The following is a 25,051-nucleotide window of genomic DNA, read 5'->3' as shown; positions in this document are numbered from 1 at the left end:
TTCACGGTTAATTCTATCAAAAGGTTTATTAGAATACACAAACAGAATGATGCATCTTATAGGACCTGAACAACAATAACAGTCTCGTTTTTTTAACGTCCAAAATATAGATGGTGAACATTTCCTGCTTTATCAGTGCATTTTGGACTTTATTTATTTATTTATTCATTCAATTCAATTCAACAACCCGATAACAGGATAATGTTGTGCAGATATGAATTTTGAAATCACTTACATGAATAAGTCTAGTGTGCTTTGATATGGTTAATCGGCTAAACCACTAAAAGTGTATCTGTGTGTGTATTTATATTCTGAGCCCATATATGTGACAAAGCTACAGGAAAAAAAAAGAAATCAAACACTGATGTATCAAGATCGGATATAACCGTGAAAGTCACACGTTGCTCTGTAGCTCTGTTGCTATCGTCTCACCAAAAATCCCAAGCCAGGAAGGTGAAAAGTCCACAGCAGGTGAACATGTCGGGGGAAATGAACGAGTTGAACCTATGATGAACTTCCTGTTTTTTTTAAAGTAAAATACGTTAGAGGTACTTCCCTTCTCTCCCAAATTATACTGTGAATATAAGACGCCAAAGAAATATTCGCTGGTATAAGAATACAAATAAGAAAAGCAGATTGGCTCACTTATATATATATATATATATATATATATATTTACAAAGACATCTTTACGGGGGGGGGGGGGGGGGGGACACCACCCATTTTGAGCAAAGGTAGTTTTCAGTAACTAAGGTTTTTTTTTTTTTTTTTTTTTTTTTTTTTAAGTAGACTTCTACCTGGGCGATCAGAAGGAAATCTGCTCAGTATGACACTACATCTTAAATCAAATGTTCATTTGGTGAAATAAATACATTGTAACAATACTGAAAAAAAAATCGAACACTGATAGTGTTTAACGTGACAGCAAAAAAAAAAAAAAAAAAAAAGAGCGCTCGTCTCTCGCTGATCTACAGATGATCCAAAACCACTGGAGGCCCACGTGTGCCAGGTCAAAGAGAAAAAAAGGAATTTGCATTTTTATTAATTATATATATATCTTTTGAAACAGCAGCCTGTCAAAATTCTGACTTCTGGCCCAAAATAACAGAACTTCAACGCCTCCGACTCAGAAAACCTGTGGTGCCATTCTAAGTCCGTATCATATTACGATTCATTTGGTCAATAAACTATTCTACAATGTAAAAGCTACTTTTATGTGCAATTAGCATGGCAGCTTCATGGTCCAAAAAAAAAAAAGCACTTTGCTGCTTTGTGATTGGAACTTGAGCTTGTGCTCCTGTGAGCCAATCCTAGCTTATAGACGTCACCAAAACACTTCCAGTGGTCATTGCAACACCGTCTGTGTTAATGCTCTTCAGGCTGTAGTGTCAGCAATCAGGATTGCATCAGCATCCGGCACCTTTCCTCTGATCCTGAAGCATGTCTGTAACCCTCACTATGTCCTCTTCTGGCACCTAAAGGAGAGAAACGTTTAATAGCCGAGTGTAAAAGGATACTGAAATTCACTGCAAAGTCCTGAAATGGGTTTATAACGGGTTTTTAATAGGCTTAAAGGAATATTCCAGCATTTTCTTTTTACAATAACCTCCCTTTACAGCAAAGATTCTCAAAGTGGGATCTGTGAATCATAACCAGGGGATCCATGTTTTGTTTGTTTTTACAATGTTGGACATTACAACCTTGGAGTTATAAATTTGAAATAATTGTTCAGGCGGGAGTGGGGGAGGTGGTGACATTTTTTTAGTCACTTTTTTTGCTATGTAGAAATAATAATATAATAATAAATTTTATTCACGGGCGCCTTTCAGGACACTCAAGGACACCTTACAATTAATAAAGATACATAAGCAATATATGAAGAAACAACATACAATAATATAAAAAAAGCTATATCAAACAGAATAAGCTATTCTAAAAAAAAAAAAAAAAAAAAAAAAATTAGTTTTAAAAAATGATTTAAAATATAGTTCCATTATCACATGTTGTTGCTATATGGCAACATACAATTAAATTTGTCTATTTAACAGAATACTCCAAATAGATTAACCTGTTTAAATGATTTAAAAAATGATAAAATGTTAACATTTCAGATAGTACTTTAATTTTTAAAAAAAATTTTTTTTAAGTAATTTTGCCTAAATATTGAAATATCAAATATTTCCTTTTTTTGTTTTCGGTTGTGTCAAAGTTAAAGCCCATTTCTCCAGTTCCATAGGAAAATATTAGTTTTGCATTATTATCCATCGAAAAAAAAAAAAAAATGGAGATAAATTAATTTTTGCCATATGGCAACATCACGCAGTAAAAGGTCAAGAATAGTTTTGATAAGTCTTTCTCTCGTAGTTTTAGAGTAAACACGTCTTCAGTTATCTGCAGTCATCTGTGGATAGAGATTAGCACTTTAAAAGAATACTTTAAATAAATTCAGATACATACATTTATATGTATACGTATAACACGGCTACATTGCTCGTGGTATTTCTTACTGCGCAGAAATGCGACTGCACTCGCTTTCTAAGTAGGATTTTACTCATTAATTCCAAAAAAATCTGTCTTACAAGATACTATCTCAAACCTCAAAGTCTTATCTCTCCTTTCATCTAATGCTATTACTCTGAAATACAGAAGAAGATGCCACTTTTAGTGAACTGTCAGCATGATTAAAGGTGACTGACTGACAAATCATGCACCGCTGTGTGCGTTTGAAGTGCTGTTTGTGCAGTGAGGGTTTAAAAAAAAAAAAAAAAGTTTTATGCACAACTTTTTTTTCAGTAAGGGTGGAATTACTATGTTAAATAAAATAAATAAATAAATAAACAGGAAAAAAAAAAAAGTACTCAAGTGAAAATGTTAGTATCAAATCACGTTTACTGTGTGGAAAATTTATCCACTAATAATAATAATAATAATAATAATAATAATAATAATAATAATAATAATAATAATAATAAAATGAAACAGCAGATGTCCTGGTAAGAAACACAAATGCTAAAAAGAAGACAAAATCAACAGGAAAAATAGTTTTACATTTTAAATTATGATGCAAACCTTTATACGGCCCCCTCCTGTTAACATATAATCCATGAAACCGAGCACACTACGTTTATATATTCATATTTCTATATTAAATGTTCATATTAAGCTTGCATTATTATTATTATTATTATTATTATTATTATTTATATTAATTCTGTTCGGTATTCAAATTTCTTTGTCGTCTTTATTTTCTGCTATGGGCATATGGATTCTCTATAGGTGTGAGACTGAACGAATTTTTGTGAAATAAAAAAAAAAAACGTAAAAAAAAAAAAAAAAAAAAAAATAGGTTGACTCACCAGGGCATGGTCGAAACTGAATGTACTGATATAGTAAGCCGAGATATCACAGTCTGCTAAGGGCTGAGAAATCTGAGCTACGATCCCACACTCATCTGAAAGAGAGAAAGAAAGAGAGAAAGTGAGAGACAGCAGTTAATCATTAAGCGTACACCGACACCGCTCTGTGATAAACCATGTCTCCTGTCTGTTATACAGAAACACTACAACGGAAATCTATGTTCGAAATTAAAACATAGCCAGCGTCTGGAGTGGTGTTCTTCTGCGACAAAGTTCAACAGCATCCCTTTCCTGCCTAGCACGATTATTTGCTCGATCCTGTCAGTACATTATGCTTGTCGGTTTTTATGATGTTCCATCCCAGCTTAAATGGCCTTGTAAATGTGTGTAAAGACGTCCTGGGGGGGTGGGGGTGGGGGGTGGGGGGTCAGTCTCACCGAAACCGAGTGGCTGGCCTCCGATCCGCACCATCCTCCAGAGCTCGCCGGACGAGCTGGTGAAGAGCAGATCTGCTGGGAATCTGTGCACACACACACACACACACACACCATTACAGAGTTTAACTACTTTCCCAGAGGGAAGAACTGATGCTTAGTTGTTACCAATGGAGACATGTAAACAAAAGCTATGTATTATGTTTACTGATGGATTGGATAAACCTCCTTAACAATAGCTTTGATACGACTTTCTCTCGTGTCGGTCTCATCCCAACACCTTTACTGTTATGGTGCGAGAGTGTCCTAATTTCTAAAGCGTGTATGATCACATGCTTTACTTGTTTACTGATGAACTGTAACAGCTGCCTATTATGGCGAGTTTACACCTATACACCACGCCCCCATCCCCCAGACAGACGACAACAGGGTAGGTTTCTATAACCCCAAAAGAACGCCGCAGTGTTCAGCTCGTTACGTTTTGAAACACCTGTATTACGATCGGTTACGTTCGAAAAATTTGCTTCGAACCGTTTTTGAATACATCTCCGCAAATCACCACAGATATGGTACTTCCTGCCATGACGATCCGTTGCCGGGAACCCAAGAGGGCTAAACTGACCGTACGCTCAGGGAGGGATTGGTGGGAAACTCTCTCTCCGCTATCAGTCATAGTGACACTAGACAATCACGGGAATCTGTGAGAACCGGGCGAATAGTGGTTTCCTCAGACTTTGTTACGCCACCTCCTGACGGTGCATGAGCAGCATCTCGAAAAGATGCGATCGGCTGCAAGTATTCAGCCGAACCCTGGGCCGCCGAGTGAAGAAATTCATAAGAATTCATAAGCATTCCCGTTTCCGAGATGCTTTTCAGCTCACCACGGTTGTAAAAAGTGATCGCAAACATTTACTGTAGCTTTCCTATAAGCTTTACTCACTTGAGCCGACGTCCCGCCCGCACAACCGCCTCTCATTCGATGTTTTCTTCCACCCCGCCCTCCCCCCCATAGCATTCTGCGTAACCTCTGGAGAGAAGTGTGTGTAAAACTTCAAGAACGCTGTCTGAACTCCTCGAAGGAGACACAGGAGTGCGGTACGGCGTGTGCTGCGATGTGCGCCTTACTGTCGCTGTGCCTCTGTACCCATCACGAGGGAGACGTAGCCATCGATCAGAGAGAAGGAGAAGAACTTGCACTCCAGATCAGCAGTGACATTCGCATCTTCTTTAGGACTGCACACACGATACGAGAAAAAACAAAAAACAAAACAAAAAACAAACATAAACACATGAAAATGCACCGTGTTTCCTATCGCTCCGGTAAACCGTATTACTCGGGTGGGTACGCGAAAACAGACATTCGGTGTCGAGCTCAAAATATTCGCAATGCAATTAGTAGTGATACGAAAATGTACTTCGGCTAAAAGAGAATTCAAACTAGGAAAATAAATAAATCAATCAATCAATCAATCACAGGATAGTATAATAAACTATGATAATTCATGCTACTTATATTAGCATTGCACAAAAAGTGGGAGTTTTGTTCCCTTGTTTATCTCGATTCCCACAAGAAAGGAAGCGACACTGTCAAAATATGAACGAAGACGCATCAACCTCCCACACGGCCTCAATAACGTGTGAGGGGCAATAAATGGAAGCAGGGTGTGATGAGTCATAAACATGAAAGATTTTTGCTCGCTTTGGTGCACTGAAACACGCACGCATCTCAAAAGTTAGAATATCGTGGAAAAGTTCCTTTTTCCCCCGTAATTTAAATCAGAAAGTGGAACTTTCATATATTTTAGATTCATTACATAAAGTGAAATATTCCCAGCCTGTTTTTGTTTAAATCTCGACGACTACGGTTTACGGCTCACGGCAATCCAGTATCTCAAAATATTCGAATAAAGGATTTAGAATACTGAAAAGTATGTTCATTTATGCACTCGATGGTGGAGTGCCAAAGACATGCATGGTCGGCTAATTGGCGTGTCTAAAGTGTCCGTAGTGTATGAATGGACGTGTGGGACCAAATCCATATTAATGCTGATGGGTTTGGAAAGGGATGTCCAACAAGCTCATATAGGTGTGATCATTATGTGTCTAAATACGTTTTGCCATATAGTATAGAGAGAAAAATCCAACTGCAGCCAAAAACTGAAACATCTGATTGGTTTTCCCAGGCAGTCACCCAGTTAATGATTCAGAAGTTTTACCGTATTAACAGTTGTTCCAGACAATCGTAACATTTTTAGACCTCCGGCTACTGACAAACATTCCCACAGTAGAGTGATGTAATGCGGGCGGGAGTGTGTGGGTTTCAGTATTGTCAGCTAAATGCTAGGTATTATAAAACGACATGGATAATTCCGTGATTATCTGTCCTACTTGTTTTAAAAAATAGCCTGCAGTGATCACATACTTAAAAAAAAAATTTAAATACGAAAGAAGGAGGATGTGCAGCACATGATAGTTGTTACGCAAACCGTTCCTCCATCGGTTATCATCTGATAAGAGGTGTGAACGAATTTCCTCACTCTTAGACGTTCGAAATGCTTAGTGCTTGGTGTAATGAATAAATCTGATAAATGTAGATAAGACTAGTCGTGGGTTTTATAGTTAAAATAAAAACAAAACAAAAAAATACTTTAAAAAAAAAAAAAAAAAAAAAAAAAACCCTAAACGTCTGCACACATGAATTCTGAGTGATTTCTTCTTCTTCCTACTGAGTGAACATTCATATAGATACGTTTGCACAGATCTTATTATTCGTATTATTATTATTCACAGTCATTCGTGCTCATATATCGACTCGAACCCATCAGACGTGCGTTCACTCGGAGCTGCTGTCATTTCCGTACACGGACTGAAACTTCAAAAGCAGCAAACCTGCTGGAGTAGAAGAGGACGTCGATGAGCGTGGTGGCGATGCCTGGCAGCGTGTCAGGATCCAAGCTCATCACACAGAACTGGTTCCTTGGGATCAATACTGGGTGTAATGTAGAACGAGGGGCTGAAAGCAAGTGCGCGCGCGCACACACACACACACACACACACACACACACACACACTGAACTCAGTGCTACAGATTCGAGTCATGTGTATGAATGTAGAAGGTTGGGTTTGCTCAGTCTCACCCTCTCTGCCGTTCCCATGCAGGCCGTTGTTCACGTCCTGGCTATGCACCGGCACCGACTCCCCATTCACCTCCCGAAAAATGTTAAACTCCTCAGCCAGGGTGTGGATCACCACCGACAGGTCTTTCTCTCGCACCTGAGCAACCACACACACACACACACACACATCAGTGCATATACCTTCAAATATAAAGAGTGATTGTAAAGCTGAATAAATTATTGGTATTTTAGCTGACCTTTGACCTTGTCAGTTTCTCTCTCACTCACTCTCTTTCTGCCCATTCATATCCATCTATCAAACAATCTCTCTGTTCATCCAACCAACTGTCTGTATCGTTCGATTCGTTTATCCATCTAGCTGTCTATTCATCTATCCGTCTATCCATCCATCCATACTTCCATTAATTCATCTATCTATCTACTTATCCATGTCCATCTATCCATACATTCATGCATATATCCATCCATTTGTCTATCCATCTATTCATATATACATTCAGATCATCCATACTATAACCATCATATCCAACTATCTATCCATACATCCATCGATTCATCTATCCACTCATTCATCTATCAGCACCGATGCAATCTGAGGAGTGTTGGGCCGACGGATAGATGGATACAAAGATGGATGGATGGGGAGGTAGATAAAGAGATGGATGCATAGATGGAGGGGGTGGACAGGTGGATGGATGTATAGGTGGAAAGATGGGTAGACAGTTGGATGGATAGATGGCCCATCCATCCATCTATCAATCAAGCTTACATGGCCCATCCATCCATCCATTTAATGATCTGCCTGGCCATCTGTCTACACATCCATCTATCCATCCATCTTACCATCTGTCTGCCTATTCATCCACCCGACCATCTTAACATCTGCTGCCCATCCATCATCCGTCCGCCCATCCCACTAATTTTATGCGATAGAGAAGAACTTCTACTCAAAAGATTTATAATTTGAAGGAACACAGGTCTATAACGTACAACTGAACACACCTGTGAATAACACTTGAGCAATTATCATGCAGCAACAAGTCAGACAAGAACTGCCAAAACAACAGGAGTACTAAATGCACCGAATTATCACAGCTCAAATGCATATTTAATTTCCTTCACTGTAATTAAACAGTAACGCTGCATTCCTGTTCAACTTTAAAGTTTAAAAAAAAAAAAAAAAAAAGTCCCATAATTATAACCTGAAGCACTTCGTTAATAAATCATGTATAAAAAGGTACAGCATGCTGACGCAACTATTTAACCGCTCAGGTTTTATCTGCTGCTGTCAGCACCTTCCGTTCCGCCAAGAGTGGTAGGAAAACATTTATATTTACGTGACAGCTTCGTCACTAAGTCCAAACATTTCCGATGACTACCTGAATCGTTCCGCAGGTTGGTGATCGGCACATTTTCAGGTGTGTTTAAAAAGGTGTTGATAAAAATAATGGAAATCGATTAAGATGCGATGTTTTTAAACGCAGCAAGTGGTCATGCTAGTAATAAAAAAAATAAATAAATAATAAATAAATAAAAAACACAATCTTAATGCAAGCTGTATAAATAAATCACAGAAATAAAGATGTCAAATCTAAATCAAATCAGGAGGAGCCTGGAAATTCCCAGCCCTCGTTCAGAGCCTGGAGGCAAGATGGAGGAGTTGGAGGCACACTAATGACATCAAGACGGGATTGACTGAAACAACAATTATTCAGGGACTCGGGGACACGTCACTGAAACGACATCCGATGAAGAACGTCCATTTGAGGACACTTTTCATTGTAATAATGTTGGGATTCCAATCCACTTCCATACCAGGATGAAGTCCGTCTGATAGGTGGAGAGCATGAAGACGGACACGTGCTGCTCGGCCAGCGGGGCGATGACGGACTTGGCGATCTTGGTGACACCGACGGCCTGAGAGCTGCTGGAAGCGTTGCCATTGGAGACGACATTGAGGGGCAGCCAGGTGGAGCCTTCCACTTGCAGGTGCTCAGAGTGGGGAAGATCTGGAGGAAACAAGGGCAAGGGAGGTGAGGTACGAACGTACAGTTGAAGAAATCAAACAAAAGCAATTGAAATAGTTCAACACAACGAATGCTTCAAGTGCGTGCAGAAGTTACATTTTCAGATGAATTTGTGGAAACCACTTGAAGCATTGGTTGTGTTGAACTATTTCAATTGCTTTTGTTTGATTCGTTCATTGCAAACAGCTGAAAGTCTGTACATTTGGACGATAAACCTGATTTGCAGTGGAGGTCATTTTGACTGCAACTGTACATGGAGTACGTGAGCGCTAACATGCAAGTGCAACAAAAAGACGCTGACGCTTTGAAGAAATTTCGAGGGGAAAAAAACCCCCCCAAAAAAACCAAGTGCCAAGTCATCATAGAGCGGATCTAAACAGAAGGAAATCAGAGCAACAAGGTTCTCTCAAAGTTCAGATGGTGAAATCTCTCTTAGCAAGCTTGTGATCAACCAGAGTAGGTGGCTATTTATAAAATCAACAACAGGAAGTCGAAGCAAACGGCTTATAGTGAAAACTGTCACTTCTCACTGGCAAAAAAAAAAAATAAAAAATAAAAAACTGCTGGTGTGCCTTTGAACCAATAACATGGGGAGCGACGCCGCCGTCTGGATGCGTCATTGTGTACAGAGGAAAACCTACGCATTCATCATCCATGCCTCTTTCAAAAACTGTCACGAAAGCCATTTTGATGATTGCCGATAAATATCTTGACACGGACTTGCTTCTACAAAACAAAACAAAACAAAAAAACCAAACGCCAGCGCCTAGAGTACATGTTTTCCCGTCGTTGAGAAATTCGTATTCGATGAATATGCAAATTAGAAGCAGGGATGTAGTATGATTCAATTTACGGAGGTGATTTGAAATAAACAGATGAATCAATTTGACCTGCGGTGAAATGAGGGCCTATTAGCCTAGAGTCAAACTTTACAACAAGCTCTCGTTCCATCTTTCCGGCTGAGCGTTGAATCGTATCGGCCCTCGGGTGAGACTTTTTGAACTAAAACAGATTCTTCTGAACTTCGCCTGAAAACCGAATTTCTGAACTCATCGAATGAGTCATTTGAGAATTGCCCACTGACTTCTCATTTTAAGGATCATCCTGGATGCATCATTGCATCAGTTCGTTGCCAGTAGTCAGGGCTCGGTGCACAGAGCCACCAGAGGTAAAAAAAAAAATGAAGCCAAGTCAGTACGCCACTTGCCTTCATTTAGGCAGAAAACCAACTAGAAAGAAGGCTAGAATTCTTAAATTAATAACACGAACACTACAGCTTGATTCGAATTGCTTTGTTCGACTGATTCATTAAAAAGCACGAAAAGGATTTATTGCTTGATTGGGTTTATTGATCTCATTAACCGCACCCTGATAAATACCATCCAACAACCTACAATGTTGTTGGACTGGATTTGATTCTGGGTCCACTGACTATTATGTAATCGAATATGGTCAAAAATTGTACTACAGCCTGCCACTAGAGGTCACCTGCTCACATCGTGTATCGTATACTGTATACAAGCTATAGCAAGAGCTCTTCCGCTGGTTTTATAAAATCCTGGCTGAATTCTATAACAGACTGTGTAACGATGTGTCTTCTCCGTTTCATACTGTTAGATGAAGATCTTATAACAAGAGTTCTGTGACTGAAGAAAACGACTAGGTTCTGTTTAGGTCATCGATCAACATGATACAAACTCGTGGAGAAAACAGACTCGAATAAACAGAAACATTCGTGTCATTCTATGTCTCCCTCTGTTGGTGGATTTTAGGTGAATATCACAACGGTGGCCTCGCTCTAAGATTTTAATAAAGGAGTGGAACGCAACGGGGTCCTGCAACGTGGTCCTGCAACGTGGTCCTGCAGACCTGCTGCTGTAGCCCATCTGCTTCTGGTTTTGACCCTGTTGTGCAGTCGGAGATGCTTTTCTGCTCCCCACGGTTGTAAAGCGTGGTTATTTGAGTTACTGTCGACGTCCTGTCAGCTCAAACCAAATCGGCCCAATCTTCTCTCACCCCTCTCACTCTAGACTCTAGCGATTGTTCCCAGGAGCGCAACAGGTTCTGAAATACTCAAACCAGCCCGTCTGGCGCCGACTACCAAGCCACGGTCAACTCTTATGTGAAAAAGAATTAAAGCTCTTGACTCGTATCTACATGATTTTACGCACTCAACTGGCTGATTGGATAATTGCATGAAAGAGCACAGACGTACACGTGTTCCTATTAAAGTGACCGGCGAGTGTATTTCATAAAGGTCAACATTTAGAAATAGTACAATCCCACTTGAAGATGCATCAGAACGTGCTAAAGGTCCGTACCTTCTGGACGATTCCTTTCCCATTAGCCTAAAACTGTATACTGGTTTAATGCCAAAACTATCAGTTACAGCAGCTTGACTGTAACTTTAACCATAAACTAGAAACCAGACACAGCTACAGTTATGGCAGTTTAACCGGATGCTATTTTTATTATATGTGCTCTTCAGGGCAGTTCATCAAGATCACTTTTACAGCTTTCCTGAGCTTCAGAATAAATACTAGCTGTACTAAAAATCTGGTGCTAACATAAAAATATGCTAACAGCTAACAGTAGAAGATTTCTCTTGGTGAGCGAAAGTTTGCCAGGTGAAGACGATGAAGAAAGCGGATAAATTCCCAAGAGTAGGTTTTTATTAAACCCCCAGTACAAGTGTAACAGAATGAACACAGCCGTATTGAGCAACATTATCTAAGCTAGCCAGCTAGGAACACAGCACAGCTTGTATACTTGTAAGTAATTGACTTAGCTAATGTTACCACTCCAGCTGGAACTATTTGTCTGTACTAACGGCCCAAGCTCAAAAACAAGCTAGCTAATGTTTGTACATCATTTTATCTAAAACAAGCACTAGTGAGTGACTAACATTAGGCCAATGCTGCGTTCAATTTCATATGCATGGCCAACTGTTGTGGTATTAACCCCTTTAAAACTTGGAACGTTTTCATAGCTCTGACTTCACACAGCGTTAACGTTTTTTTCAACACGACGGAGATCATAAAAGTGAAGTGTAACCGTCGAGTCTCTTAGTTTTTTAGTAATCTACCACCATATCTGAGGTAAATATTGATATTACCTATACTTTTGTGGTGTTTCCACTGTTATTCCGCCTTTACATTGCTTGTATAAGACATAAGTTACATGCTAGCTGGTAAACCTTCGGACTCAGTGCTGAGCATACAGTGTCTCACCTTACCATGTCTGGAGCACCAATTTAGTTTAAGTGTATGCACCATACTGGGGTTCTCAAACCTTTATTTATTTATTTATTTATTTATTTAAACAGCCAATGACCCGTTTAACTGTAAAATAAATTCCACAGATTCCACCGATTTATTTTACCAACACGGTGCAGCTATTAAAATATTAGGCTCGTTATTAAAATGACCTGCTCTCCAATTTAAGAAACACTGCCATAATTATGACGTCGCATAAACCAGGAAGTCAAGGTCACTAGCAAGCAAGCTAACACTAGGCTAACTATTAGATTGTGTAAAACCAAGTACTGGCAATCTAGTTAATTCTAGGATAAGTATTTAATTGCATGAAACCAAGGCTGAATATTATACCGTGTAAAACCAAGCATTAGCAAGCAAGCTAACATTAGGCTAACTATTATATTGGGTAAAAAAAAACAAAAAAAACATGTACTAACAAACTAGCTAACACAAGGATAACTATAATATAGGGTTAAAAAATTAAGTACTAGCAAACTAGCTAACACAAGGATAACTATAATATAGGGTTTAAAAAAAACAAGTACTAGCAAACTAGCTAACACAAGGATAACTATAATACTGGGTTTAAAAAAACAAGTACTAGCAAACTAGCTAACACAAGGATAACTATAATACTGGGTTAAAAAAAACAAGTACTAGCAAACTAGCTAACACAAGGATAACTATAATACTGGGTTTAAAAAACTAGTACTAGCAAACTAGCTAACACAAGGATAACTATAATACTGGGTTAAAAAAAACAAGTACTAACAAACTAGCTAACACAAGGATAACTATAATACTGGGTTAAAAAAACAAGTACTAGCAAACTAGCTAACACAAGGATAACTATAATACTGGGTTTAAAAAAACTAGTACTAGCAAACTAGCTAACACAAGGATAACTATAATACTGGGTTAAAAAAAACAAGTACTAGCAAACTAGCTAACACAAGGATAACTATAATACTGGGTTTAAAAAAACTAGTACTAGCAAACTAGCTAACACAAGGATAACTATAATATAGGGTTAAATAAAACAAGTACTAACAAACTAGCTAACACAAGGATAACTATAATACAGGGTTAAAAAAACAAGTACTAGCAATCTAGCTAACACTAGACTAACTATTTAATTATGTAAAACCAAGCTAGTGCTAGGCTAACTATTATATGATGTAAATCCAAGCACAAGCAAGCGAGTTAACACTAGGCTTACTATTATACACTCGACGTCCACTTTATTAGGAACCTGAACATTCATGCAATTATACAATCAGCCAATCACGTGGCAGCAGCACGATGCAAAAAAATCACGCAGATACAAGTCAAGAGCTTCGGTTAATGTTCACATCAAACATCAGAATCTCTGTAACTTTGTAACGTGGCGTGATTGCTGGTGCCAGATGGGCTGCTTTGATTATTTCAGCAACTGCTGATCTCCTGGGATTTTCACACACACACACACACAACAGTAACTAGCGTGTACACAGAATGGTGCGAAAAACAAAAAACACTGAGTGAGCGACAGTTCTGCGGGTGGAGACGCCTTGTTGATAAGAGAGATCAGAAGAAAACGGCCAGATTGGTTCGAGCTGCCAGGAAGTCTATAGTAACTCATATAATCACTCTTTACAACCACAGATTATATAAAGTAGCATTTATTTGTAACATATTTAGCTACAACAAGTAAATAAAAATCTATATTTTTATCTAAATCTGTGCACGTGTGTTACCTTTAAATCCTTCCTCATCGAGGACGACGGTGTAATTTTCTGGCGTTTCTGTCAGACTGAAGAATTTGCATCTAAAAAGGAGAAAGAGTGAGATAGCAAGAGAGGACAGAAGAAGGGAGAGAGAGAGAGAGAGAGAGAGAGAGAGAGAGAGAGAGAGAGAGAGAGAGAGAGAGAGAGAGAGAGAGAGAGAGAGAGAGAGAGAGAGAGAGAGAGATTAGAAGAGTCAGATCGGACATGGTGTAACTAAACAAAAACGATGACAGATTGCTGCTAGGAGTTTTTTCCCATGGTGCAACAGTTATGGCTGTGAGCTAGACACATGGGCCCAGTCGTTCAAAAAATTTAATCTGGATCAGAATAGTCCGGATTTGAAAATCCCACATTTTGCTATCCAGGATCAAGTAATCCATCTTAGTTTTGTGTCGGTTTTTCAAAGCAATATTGGATTGGATCACCCAGATCCAGATATAAACCTTTCAAGACGACCAAATCCGGATTACTGGTGCCCTAAATCGGACTAGGTGTCACAATGTAAGCTACTAGCTATGTAAAGAACAACGGTTGGTTGATTATCCGGAATGGGGTCACTAAGTGTTTTTATTTGAAATGCGTTTTATTTGAAACGCAAATACACAGTGGATATTTTAAACACGCGTTTTAAATCATAAAAAGTCTGAATGTCCGATAGTTAACGAAATAAGAACGTTCAGCGTCCTTCGTGCGTGGAGAGCAATGAGGGACGCAGTTGTAAGAAAATACTTGTGACTGGTTCGTCTCTGATGATTTTTTCATTGTAATTAATATACAGTGAAAATTTGTTAAAATTATATTATATATATATTATTTTTGTTTGATATTGACAGCTGTTTAAGGGATTATTTATGAGGACAAAATGGATGGATGGATGGATGGATGGATATACACTATATGATACAAACGTTGTATTATTGGACCAGTTTTATTACATTTTGTTCCTGAAATCCTCCCTGAATGCACCCTTCTCCTGGGGATCAGGATAATCCTGACATTTTTGGATAACAGGTATCCCAATCCTACTAAAAAGTTTTGAACGACACATACTGAAGGTTTGATCCTGATCAAAAGCAAGATTGGATTACGTGATCTGATCATGTGCCGTCTTTCGGAGATGAAGATGCTCCGACTGGCTGTTCTGCTGGAGGATAGGCAAGAAGCCATCTTCTGATTAATACAACATTCAGGGACAACGAGGGGACATGGGGTGCGTGTGTGTGTGTGTGTGTGTGTGTGATTACATCATCTCAGGCACTGACCCAAATTTTTCAAGGGAAGGCAGTGAAACCGAAGAAAACATGGTCTAATTTATTCAGATCCATTGTCTCAGAACCATTTGGGTTGAACCATGTCTACACAGGGGGTGGGGGTATGGGGGTGTGGGGTGTTTACAAGTGAAATATCTAATGCTAGAAACGTAAATGTTGAACTTTTACTTGTTACTAGGAGAAGCAATGACAGGGGATTCGACTCGTCACGTTATTACACTTTAGCTGTTAGATAGATAGATAGATAGATAGACATTTTAGCTGCGTGTTACATAGCCTAAACGTTTTAGATTTTATCGGTCTGGTAGTCATGCAAACAGTGAAACTCAAACATTAACCCCCCCCAACCTAATCTGATTTTTAATTTTTTTTTCCTTCGGTGATGAAAATAGACTACAAAATTATTTCCGTCATATTTTGGTCATTGGACTATTAACTTTCGGCTAGATGATGGAAAACGACAACGATCTTACTCAAATAAAACTGAACAGTCACTGGGTTTAGTGTTTTATCCCCCCCCCTCTTCAATTTTTTATAAACATAGAACAGCACGTTTGTACGACTACGATGAACGTACAACGTATACGCAGGTCAGAGAAGACCATTTAGCATTTCGTCTAATCTGGCAGTTCGGTTCTGACATCCTCGCCTTTGTTTTCATTCGTCGTGGAAAATTATGTCAGGTTTCGTTATATATTTATTTTCACCAGACGGGGTGAATTATTATATTTCGTTATCGTCTAGTTTACATGACGCCAAAAAAAAAAAAAAGGTTGCTGAACATGTTTTGTCTTGGTTTTAATCAACGACGTTAAACAACCATGAAGCAAAAACTAAAAAATGTAATAAACCTCCTCATGTACAACACCAATATTAGCATGTGGCAGGATGTTATGTGATGTTATGACAGGACTAATGTGTTCAATAAAAAAATATACATTACAATTTGTCTTCAAGAAAAAGGATTATATATGCAGCGATTTAATTATTATTATTATTATAAGGAAGCTTATCGTAAATAAATGTGTTGACTGACTACATACTGTATATTTATAAGGAAACAGTTACATAATCGTAGAATGTAATGATTGATCCTGATCAAATCCTTTCCCTATCTGAAATAAAACTTGTCCAATCTTGTTCATAAAATGAACCGGTATAAATAATCGTTATTTCAAAATAAAAAAAGACACAATCACATCATAACATAAGCACATCGTTCCTCAAATGTTCCTCTTGTGCACCGTTAATCCATTCATCTTTTGCTCTCCCATGAACCGGCGCCCCGCTGAGCAGCTGAATCCTGTTTGAAGCGCGACTCAGCAGAAGCGAGTCCAACAGAACCGGTGTTCGAGCAGAAGGGGAAAGCGTACAGCTCCTCCCGCAGAGCTGACTCGCAGCAACAGCATTGTGTTAGCTACCCTCACACTTCCTGTTCACCCCCCGAGAGCCCCTAACGCTGCACTTCCTGCGAGTGCTCCGAGCCCTTCGCACGATCAGAGTCGCAAGAAAACATCCTTTAAGACACGAAGATGACGAGAGAGCAGAAAACAAAGTCATGGTGACATGACAGTCTAGTTGTTTTCCTCGTCACGCCACGATCCGAGCGGTTTCATTCTTCAACGCAAACCTTCTAGTAGCTCGCGTCGGCAGTAATGCATACCTGGGTCATATAAATAAAACAGAGTCGTATAATGTTTCTTGGCGTTCTGGATCGGCTTTTCCAAACAATTTCGCGAAACACACCCAGAAGCAGTGAAGAAAGCATCGACGAGCTTCAAGCCAACCAACTACGTAACAAATATGGTGTTCCTGTGGGCAATTCCATGCGAATAGCAAACTTACGATGGAAAACAAAACCTTCCTTCTGCATACTGCCAATGTTTATAATTACTGAGCTGGAGAAACCAGTGCAAAGTACTTCAAACTGTACTTCCACCTTCAAGATGCGTCACCAGGAAATGGTTTTCTAGTCTTCAAACAACGAAATTTGTGTGACTATAGTACACAGATCCATAACACCAAAAAAAAGTGTCAACAAGTGTCAAAAATTTCACACGTGTGAGGCTAAAACATTCCCAAGCGTAGCGTGAAAAACGGGCCATCTTAACGCGAAAAGGTCGCACACGTAACTACGCACACCTTTGAAAATGGCAGGTTTTCGTGGTGTAAAAAAAAATGGGACCTTTTCCCACCCTCGACGTTTAAAAATGACGTGAAATACAATCAAACATTTTAGGCAATAGATATTCAAAATAAATAAATAAATAAATAAATAAATAAAAAGTTGCAATAAACTGGATGTATAAGCGTGAACACTCTTTCAGAATTGGGGAGGAGGCCGTGTCAAGAATGAACCGATCACATTCGATCTCACGTTCAAAAGTAATCATCATGCATCGGTCATTAATGAAATGATTCTGATTAACCCTAAAAGACGACCATCTGTTTCTAGGATTTTCTTCACACCGCTGGAGCCATGGTCCGCAAAGAGCTTACGAACCAAACATGCGTGGCTTTTCACATGTTGAAAGACGACCGGGAGACGGGTATTAAAGGATTTTCAAAACGTCAGATGTGCCGTGGAACACAGTAAAGGCCGTCATCAACAAATAGAGAAAATAGAGCAGCAGAGTGACATCACCAAGAACAGGACATCCCTCCAAAATTGATAAAAAAAAAAAAACAAGACAAAAACGTACCAGGGAGGCTGCCGAGAGACCCACGGCAAAACTGAAGGAACTGCAGGGATATCCGACAACGACTGATTACTCTCTGCATCTCACAACATTTTCCTGTATTCTTCACTACGGGGTTGGACGGCTAGACGGAAGCCCTTTCTCACAAAAAAACAAACAAACAAACATCCAAGCTCATCTAAATCACCCCAAACCATGTGGCAAAATGTGTTATGGTCCGATGAGACCAAATCCAAAAGGTATAATAATTCCATAATTCCAAAAGGTATGTTGTTTGGTACAAAAAAAAACAAGCACATCAGCAAAAGAACACCATACCAACAGTGAAGCATGGTGGTGGCGGCATCATTCAAGGTGGAGGGATGAACGATTAGCTACAAATACCAGTCGATTTTAGTGCAAAACCTCCCGGTGTCTGCTAATAAGCTGAAGATGAAAGCGATTTCACCTTCTTTGCACGACAATGACCCAAAACTTACACCCAAATCAACAAAGGATTGGCTTTAACCAAAAGAAGATCAATGTTTTTCATTCATTTCAAAGAAATGTCTTGAAACGTGTCTTCTTTATTATCATATAACGTCTTATAAATTCCACAGGAAATGTAATCTCATGGGTACAAACACTCACGTCACATCCATACCACCAATCAACTTCAATATATCTGTGATATATAAGTAAATATCGTTCTCTTAAATATTTAGCTGGATGTTCTGGAGTTTCCATGAAAGGCTTCATCATATACACCAATATAGAGACCGTTATCTATTCCCTTTGTTTGATCCGACGTCCAGGAGTCTGGACTTTCACCTCTAAAATCGCGAAACATGCTGCACTGGCCATCGATGTTGTATTTGAGCCTTAATAATGCTCTTAAACATCATCCGAGGGACAAGCAAACCCAAACACATCCACACTGATTACAATGTGAAAGAGTCAAACAAAAGCCCTCAGTCCACCACTGAACTATACCACAAAGCCACAACCTGAATTTCTACAAACCAGTCTTTTATACAAGCATGTTTATTCTGTGCTCGTTCGGTTCGCTCTGTTGACTTCAACTATTCACCTTCAAGTCTTCTCAAACTACTGAGTCATCCATCTTCAGAGCAATGCTGTGAAGATATTGTGCTGGTGTTACGCAACAGGACGTACTAACAGACGCCAGACATGTTAGTACATATGATAATAAATGCAATACTGAGCATCAGTGTCGTCAGACAACAAGCACTTCTGTATTGGACGTTTTTGCACGGACATTTGCGTTGCAAACATCCGCTAAGTTCTGTGAACTTATCTGAGGAACCCAAGAGGAACGGTCATCAATTTCTGCATTTCTTACTTTAACACACTAGAGTAATCTGTCATAGGTGAATACTCAAATACGGCCTTTGGATTTCTAAGCTACTCTAGCTTCTCAGGACATATTGCTAAGGGTAATATTTCGTGAACAAGCTGGAGAATCTTACTCAACGTGGTGCCAGGAGGCAGCTATCTAGTCTACGAACAAAGAAATCTTACTCTACACTACAGTATCACCACTGCAACAGTCAAGTAAGCATGTTTACAACATAGCGATTGCTACATTTTTATTCTGGCCAGAGTTTCCCTTTAACCACGTGAATGTGTGATTTCTATAGTCTGTGTAGAATTGTTCCAAAACACAAAAAGTGTGCCATACATACCACCAAAAGGTGCCATTAATTACACACACAAAAAAAGTTCCATCTGTAAGGCTAAAACACACCAAGCCATAATGCACAAATGTCCCATCAACAACACACAAATGCCCCACCGGTAATGTACAAATCTCCCACCCATAAGACTAAAATGGTCCCACCGCCAACACACAAACGTCCCACTTATAAAGCGCAAATGTCCCATCTATACCGCACAAATGTTCCATCCGTACCACGTGAATGTCCCATCTTTAACGCACAAATGTCCCATATACAGTGCCCTGCAATAATACTGGGATCCTTTCTAAATTTTTAGCAAAGAAGGCTGTGAAAAAAAAATGTCTTTATTGTTTAACCTTTTGATCTTTTGTTCCAAAAATAATCTGCTCTCATGGATATCAAACAATTGCAAACACAACAAAGGTTTATCAAAAAAGAAACATTTGATAAATATGTGTGCAACAATTATTGGCACCCTTTTAGTCAATATTTTGCGCTACCTCCCTTTGCCAAGATAACAGCTCTGAGTCTTCTCCTATAATGAATGATGAGGTTGGAGAATACATGGTGAGGGATCTGAGAGCGTTCCTCCATACAGAATCTCTCCAGATCCTTCACATTTCGAGGTCCACGCTGGTGGACTCTCCTCTTCAGTTCACCCCACAGGTTATCTATGGGGTTCAGGTCAGGGGACTGGGATGGCCATGGCAGGACCTTGATTTTATGGTCAGTAAACCATTTTTGTATTGATTTTGATGTATGTTTTGGATCGTTGTCCTGCTGGAAGATCCAACCACGGCCCATTTTAAGCTTTCTGTCAGAGACGGTCAGGTTTTCATTTAACATCTGTAGATATTTGATAGAGTCCATGATGCCATGTATCCTAACAAAATGTCCAGGTCCTCTAACAGCCCAAAAACATTAAAGAGCCACCACCATATTTAACCGTGGGCATGAGGTACTTTTCCATATGGCTACCTCTCTGTGAGCGCCAAAACCACCTCTGGTGTTTATTGCCAAAAAGCTCTATTTTGGTTTCATCTGACCATAGAACCCGATCCCGTTTGAAGTTCCAGTAGTGTCTGGCAAACTGAAGACGCTCGAGTTTGTTTTTGGATGAGAGTAGAGGCTTTTTTCTTGAAACCCTTCCAAACAACTTGTGGTGATGTCGGTGACTTCAGACTGTAGTTTTGGAGACTTTTTGACCCCAAGACGCAACTAACTTCTGTAATTCTCCAGCTGTGATCCTTGGAGATTTTTTATCCACTCGAACCGTCCTCTTCACAGTGCGTTGAGACGATATAGACACACGTCCAATTCCAGGTCGATTCATAACATTTCCAGTTGACTGGAACTTCTTAATTATTGCCCTGATGGTGGAAATGGGCATTTTCAATGCTTGTGTATTTTCTTATAGCCATTTCCCATTTTGTGAAGCTTAACAACCTTTTGCCGCACATCACAGCTATATTCCTTAGTCTTACACATTGTTATGAATCACTAAGGCAATTTCAGCTATGTTTTACCTCATATTTATACCCCTGTGAAACAGGAATTCATGGTTGAACAATTTCCTGTGTACTTAAAAAAAAAAAAAAAAAAAGTAAAATCAAATGGGAATTTACTTCAAATATATTTTTCTCATATGAATTCATAGGGCTGCCAATAATTGTTGCACACCTATATTTAACAAAGTTTTGTTTTCTGATAAACCTGTGTTGTGTTTGCAATTGTTTGATATCCATGACAGCAGAGTATTTTTTTTTAATGATTTTTCTGATCAAAACTGTAAACAATAAAGAGAAGTTTTCACTGCCTTCTTGGCTCATATTTACCAACGGTGCCAAACACCCTACCCATAACTGTCTCGTTCATAAGGAACATATAGCCCACCAATAATACACAAACATCCCACCTCTAATTCACAACTGTTCTTCCTATAAGACACACACGTCCCATCTGTAACACACAATATGTATCATCCCTAACACCAAATATCCCATCCCAACTCTATATCTGTAGGCTTTAATCATGGTTTCATATGGAAACTAACCATCAAGATTGGACACAAACATGTTCAAAGCAGTCTCTACAAATGAACAGATCCTATAGAAGTCTGGGGTTGAAGAATCTGGACCCTGGTCAATCATGAGCAAGGTTTCAAAACAAGCTGCTTTGAAGTGAACACACTCCAGTGAAGGCTGAAGGCCACAGAGAGAATCATCAGCAGTAAAGATCATGCAAAAGCACAGGAATGGAGTCATGAAGGTGAGAGAACAACAACCTCACCTGGTTCTGTTCCGCAGGAATATTAGTTTGATCAGTGGGTGGGTGTAATGCTGCAGCCCACTTCTGCTGATGCTCGTTACTCTCAGTCTATGATCTAGTATGTGCAAGTCCATTGCTTCTTCTCGAGAAGGAGAAGGAGATGAAGAAGAAGAAGAAGAAAACACCACGTGTTCAAGTCCCACAACCACAAGTATCAGCCTTAAGGATGGATCTGCTCGTGTAGCTCCGCATTCCCGAAATATATACTGGCTTGTTTTTTTGTTTTTTTTTTAAACAGCCATTATTATTTGCCAAAGGAGACACGTTGAGACTCAGGAACTGCACAGCAAAAGAAGGAGGAGCCAAACCACGCCCCCTGTAGTTAAATCGGTAGTCAAACTAAACCCCGCCCCCTCTCTTTTAAAGAGACAGCGTCCTTCTCCTCCTTTTCTCATGAAGAGATTAGCCTACACACCTGTGTGGTAATTTACCGCTGTCAAAATTGGACATTTTCTACGATTTATTTCTTAAAAGTCCATATCATCCTCTAAACTGAACTAAAACATGATTCTCTTGTGTACGTAGTTCATATCACAAGCACAAGTTCTACCATTTTTAAGCTAGGTTACACCTGAAAGTGAAAAAGAAAACAATAGCATTTAAAGATTTCATTCCATTTGTAATGTAATGTAAAAGTATTTTAATACACACACACACACACACACACACACACACACATACATATATATATATATATATATATATATATATATATATATATATATATATATATATATATATATATATATACACATAAACTAGACGTTTTGAATGGGATGTTCTGGCTTTGATTATCAGGCACATCCATAATCAGACTGAGGTAAAATCACCTGAGGTAAAGGTCACGCAAAGGTTTGAACCTGAGCCTCAGCGTTGTCTGTGCAGACTGAATAAGCTCTCTTGTTTGTTTTGATGATGATAGGATGGCACATCACGAGACATTTTGAGAGCAGGCGTCTGATTACGAACTAAGTTGATTCGGCGTATGTCCATTTTGCTATGGCATTTAACTATCCAACAACCTTGATCATGAGAAAAGCACACCTGGCTAGCAAAGTTTGGCTAGCAACGACTGTGTTTGTTAAATTTACCCAACGTGACCTTGTAGGAAGATCGCCAAGGCGATGTTAAAAAGAAACGAAGCAAAATAACCTAAATAAAACATTTCCACATTATTTTTGTACGTATTTATGTTTTCCAAAAAGTAAAGAGGTCAAAATATGTCATTGGCAGAAACATTTGGGGCAAAAGCTCCTGTTTTGGGCTGTTTTCTGAAATTCTGAGAAAATGTATGGTTTGTAAAGAAACTTTATTTATTTGTTTGTTTTTTTGTGCTGTGAACACAACTGGACAATATTCTGCACTCTATTCTGTACAAAACACAGTGCATTAAGTGGTATTCTTTACCTGCTGGGATGCATATGGGCACCTTTTATAGGGAATGATAGGATCACAGTGCTTTTAACAAGATATACTCTAGCATGCTACGGAATGCCAAAACTCCCAAAACAATACACCGTATACCAAATTGGGTGCTGTTTTGAACATACCATTAGGTTATTATACTGTGTACGTTAATACCAGTAAATCCAGTAATAGCAATATATATATCCCAACTCAATGCAATAAGACCGGTTGCACCAAGAAGGCGTACACTTTGTCATGAAATACTGGACGGGTGAGTGAAGTTCCTTAGAATCTCAAATTACACACTTCTATTTTCTACTCCCCAGGAGCTATAATTAAAACCACAATGTACAACACTGTGATGGTTTGCTGCAGAGCAAAGGGTTTGTACAGTAATTATATTTATTATTATAATATAATGTTATAATGTATTATATATTTATGATAATGTAAAATAAGGAAACCAGAATAATCCTAAATCTTTTATGGAGTCACTGTTTGTACCAGTTTTAAGTGAACTGTGTGGTAATTACAGGAGAGCCAACATTGTTGTACATATAAGCATAATTGGTCAGGCTAAAAAGAAATGATAGATTATTAGATCATTGAAGCATTAGAATGTCCTAAATGTCCGCATGCTGTTAGTATGGACTCTTAACCAGATTTTGTTTATTTGCTGATTCTACGTTTTAAAAAAAACAACCCTGTTACTCATTTAGCTGCCAAATCCAGCTGTTGTTTTTCCTTAAAAAAAAAAAGTTGAACTTTCGCTTCATCGCCATGACAGCAGGCAACAAATGTTTTTACTGAAATGGCTATAACGCTTGAATGAAATAAGATATTTTCACCAAACTTGGCACATTATATAGATTTATACACAGACACACACATGTATATAGGCTCCATCTGAGGTCACATGCACAAAATGGCAGAGCTTGGCCACGTGGTGGTGCTATAACAGGACAAAACATAAAAATTGGCATTAAATATAGAACCACTTTTCCAATGGACTTTGTCACGTCAGTGTCTATGAGGACAGTTGTGAATCTTGAAAAACATGACCGCCATCAACCAATCAATGTTCATCAACTATTAAACAAGGTTAACGAAGGCCGATAAAAACAAAAATCGGTGGGCCTGTTTGACTCCCTGCCCCTGAAGTCTATGCAAAATTTGAAGAAGAAAAAATTGCCACCAGGAGATGCCATTTATATGCTATATGCTATGCTATATTGTATAGTATGCGCACACAGTATTGAAATCATATGTTTGATCTCCTCGTTCTGAACAATTTTTCCTCATGACTCACTGGTGCCAATCAAATTGTTCATTAAATGTTTGCGATTTGTTTTGAATGGTTAAATGCATGTTTTCCTAGATTAACTGTTGGGAAAATCATTTCATTTTTTAAGAGTTAGGGCTAAATGGCACCCGAATTGTGGAATCAACTATAAATTTTATGTAAGAGTTTTAATACAGTCCGTTGTTGGTCCATTTTTACTCCCAGCTTTTAATTAAGAACGTTTTTGGTTCTAGAGAGACTTCTAGAGAGACTAAGACTATTTTTTAGGGTCTCTTAAGCTTTCTACATCTTAGCCGTGGTCTTACTGGATAATAAGCAAAATGTGGCCTGGTTGCGCTGGAGCAATGCATCTCCAAACCATCACGATTAACACCGCCATGCTTGACA

The 25,051-nt window shown here is 38.9% G+C and overlaps 1 protein-coding gene across 1 annotated transcript; it reads right to left on the bottom strand.

Annotated features, from left to right (window-relative positions):
• On the bottom strand, positions 1-22,257 carry castor1 (cytosolic arginine sensor for mTORC1 subunit 1). The gene is made up of 9 exons (XM_017452422.3): positions 21,916-22,257; positions 13,948-14,018; positions 8,743-8,936; positions 6,928-7,063; positions 6,680-6,803; positions 4,916-5,023; positions 3,794-3,876; positions 3,357-3,451; positions 1-1,475 (listed from the first exon to the last, which is right to left on the bottom strand). Exons 1-9 carry the CDS (start codon positions 22,026-22,028, stop codon positions 1,407-1,409), a joined length of 993 nt encoding a protein of 330 aa, XP_017307911.1. The 5' UTR covers positions 22,029-22,257; the 3' UTR covers positions 1-1,406.
• Between the last annotated feature and the right edge of the window lie 2,794 nt (positions 22,258-25,051).

Source organism: Ictalurus punctatus, chromosome 22, assembly GCF_001660625.3.
Source record: "Ictalurus punctatus breed USDA103 chromosome 22, Coco_2.0, whole genome shotgun sequence".
Lineage (NCBI taxonomy): Eukaryota > Metazoa > Chordata > Actinopteri > Siluriformes > Ictaluridae > Ictalurus > Ictalurus punctatus.
This window is presented reverse-complemented; position numbering and strand designations above follow the sequence as displayed.

Excerpts from the sequence above, each read along its gene's own strand:
- castor1 (XM_017452422.3), bottom strand. The coding sequence starts at position 22,028 with ATGGACTTGCACATACTAGATCATAGACTGAGAGTAACGAGCATCAGC. Across the intron at positions 6,804-6,927 it reads GCATGGGAACGGCAGAGAGG|CCCCTCGTTCTACATTACAC; the intron begins GTGAGACTGAGC and ends ACTTGCTTTCAG. Across the intron at positions 3,877-4,915 it reads GGTACAGAGGCACAGCGACA|ATTCCCAGCAGATCTGCTCT; the intron begins GTAAGGCGCACA and ends GTGTGTGCACAG.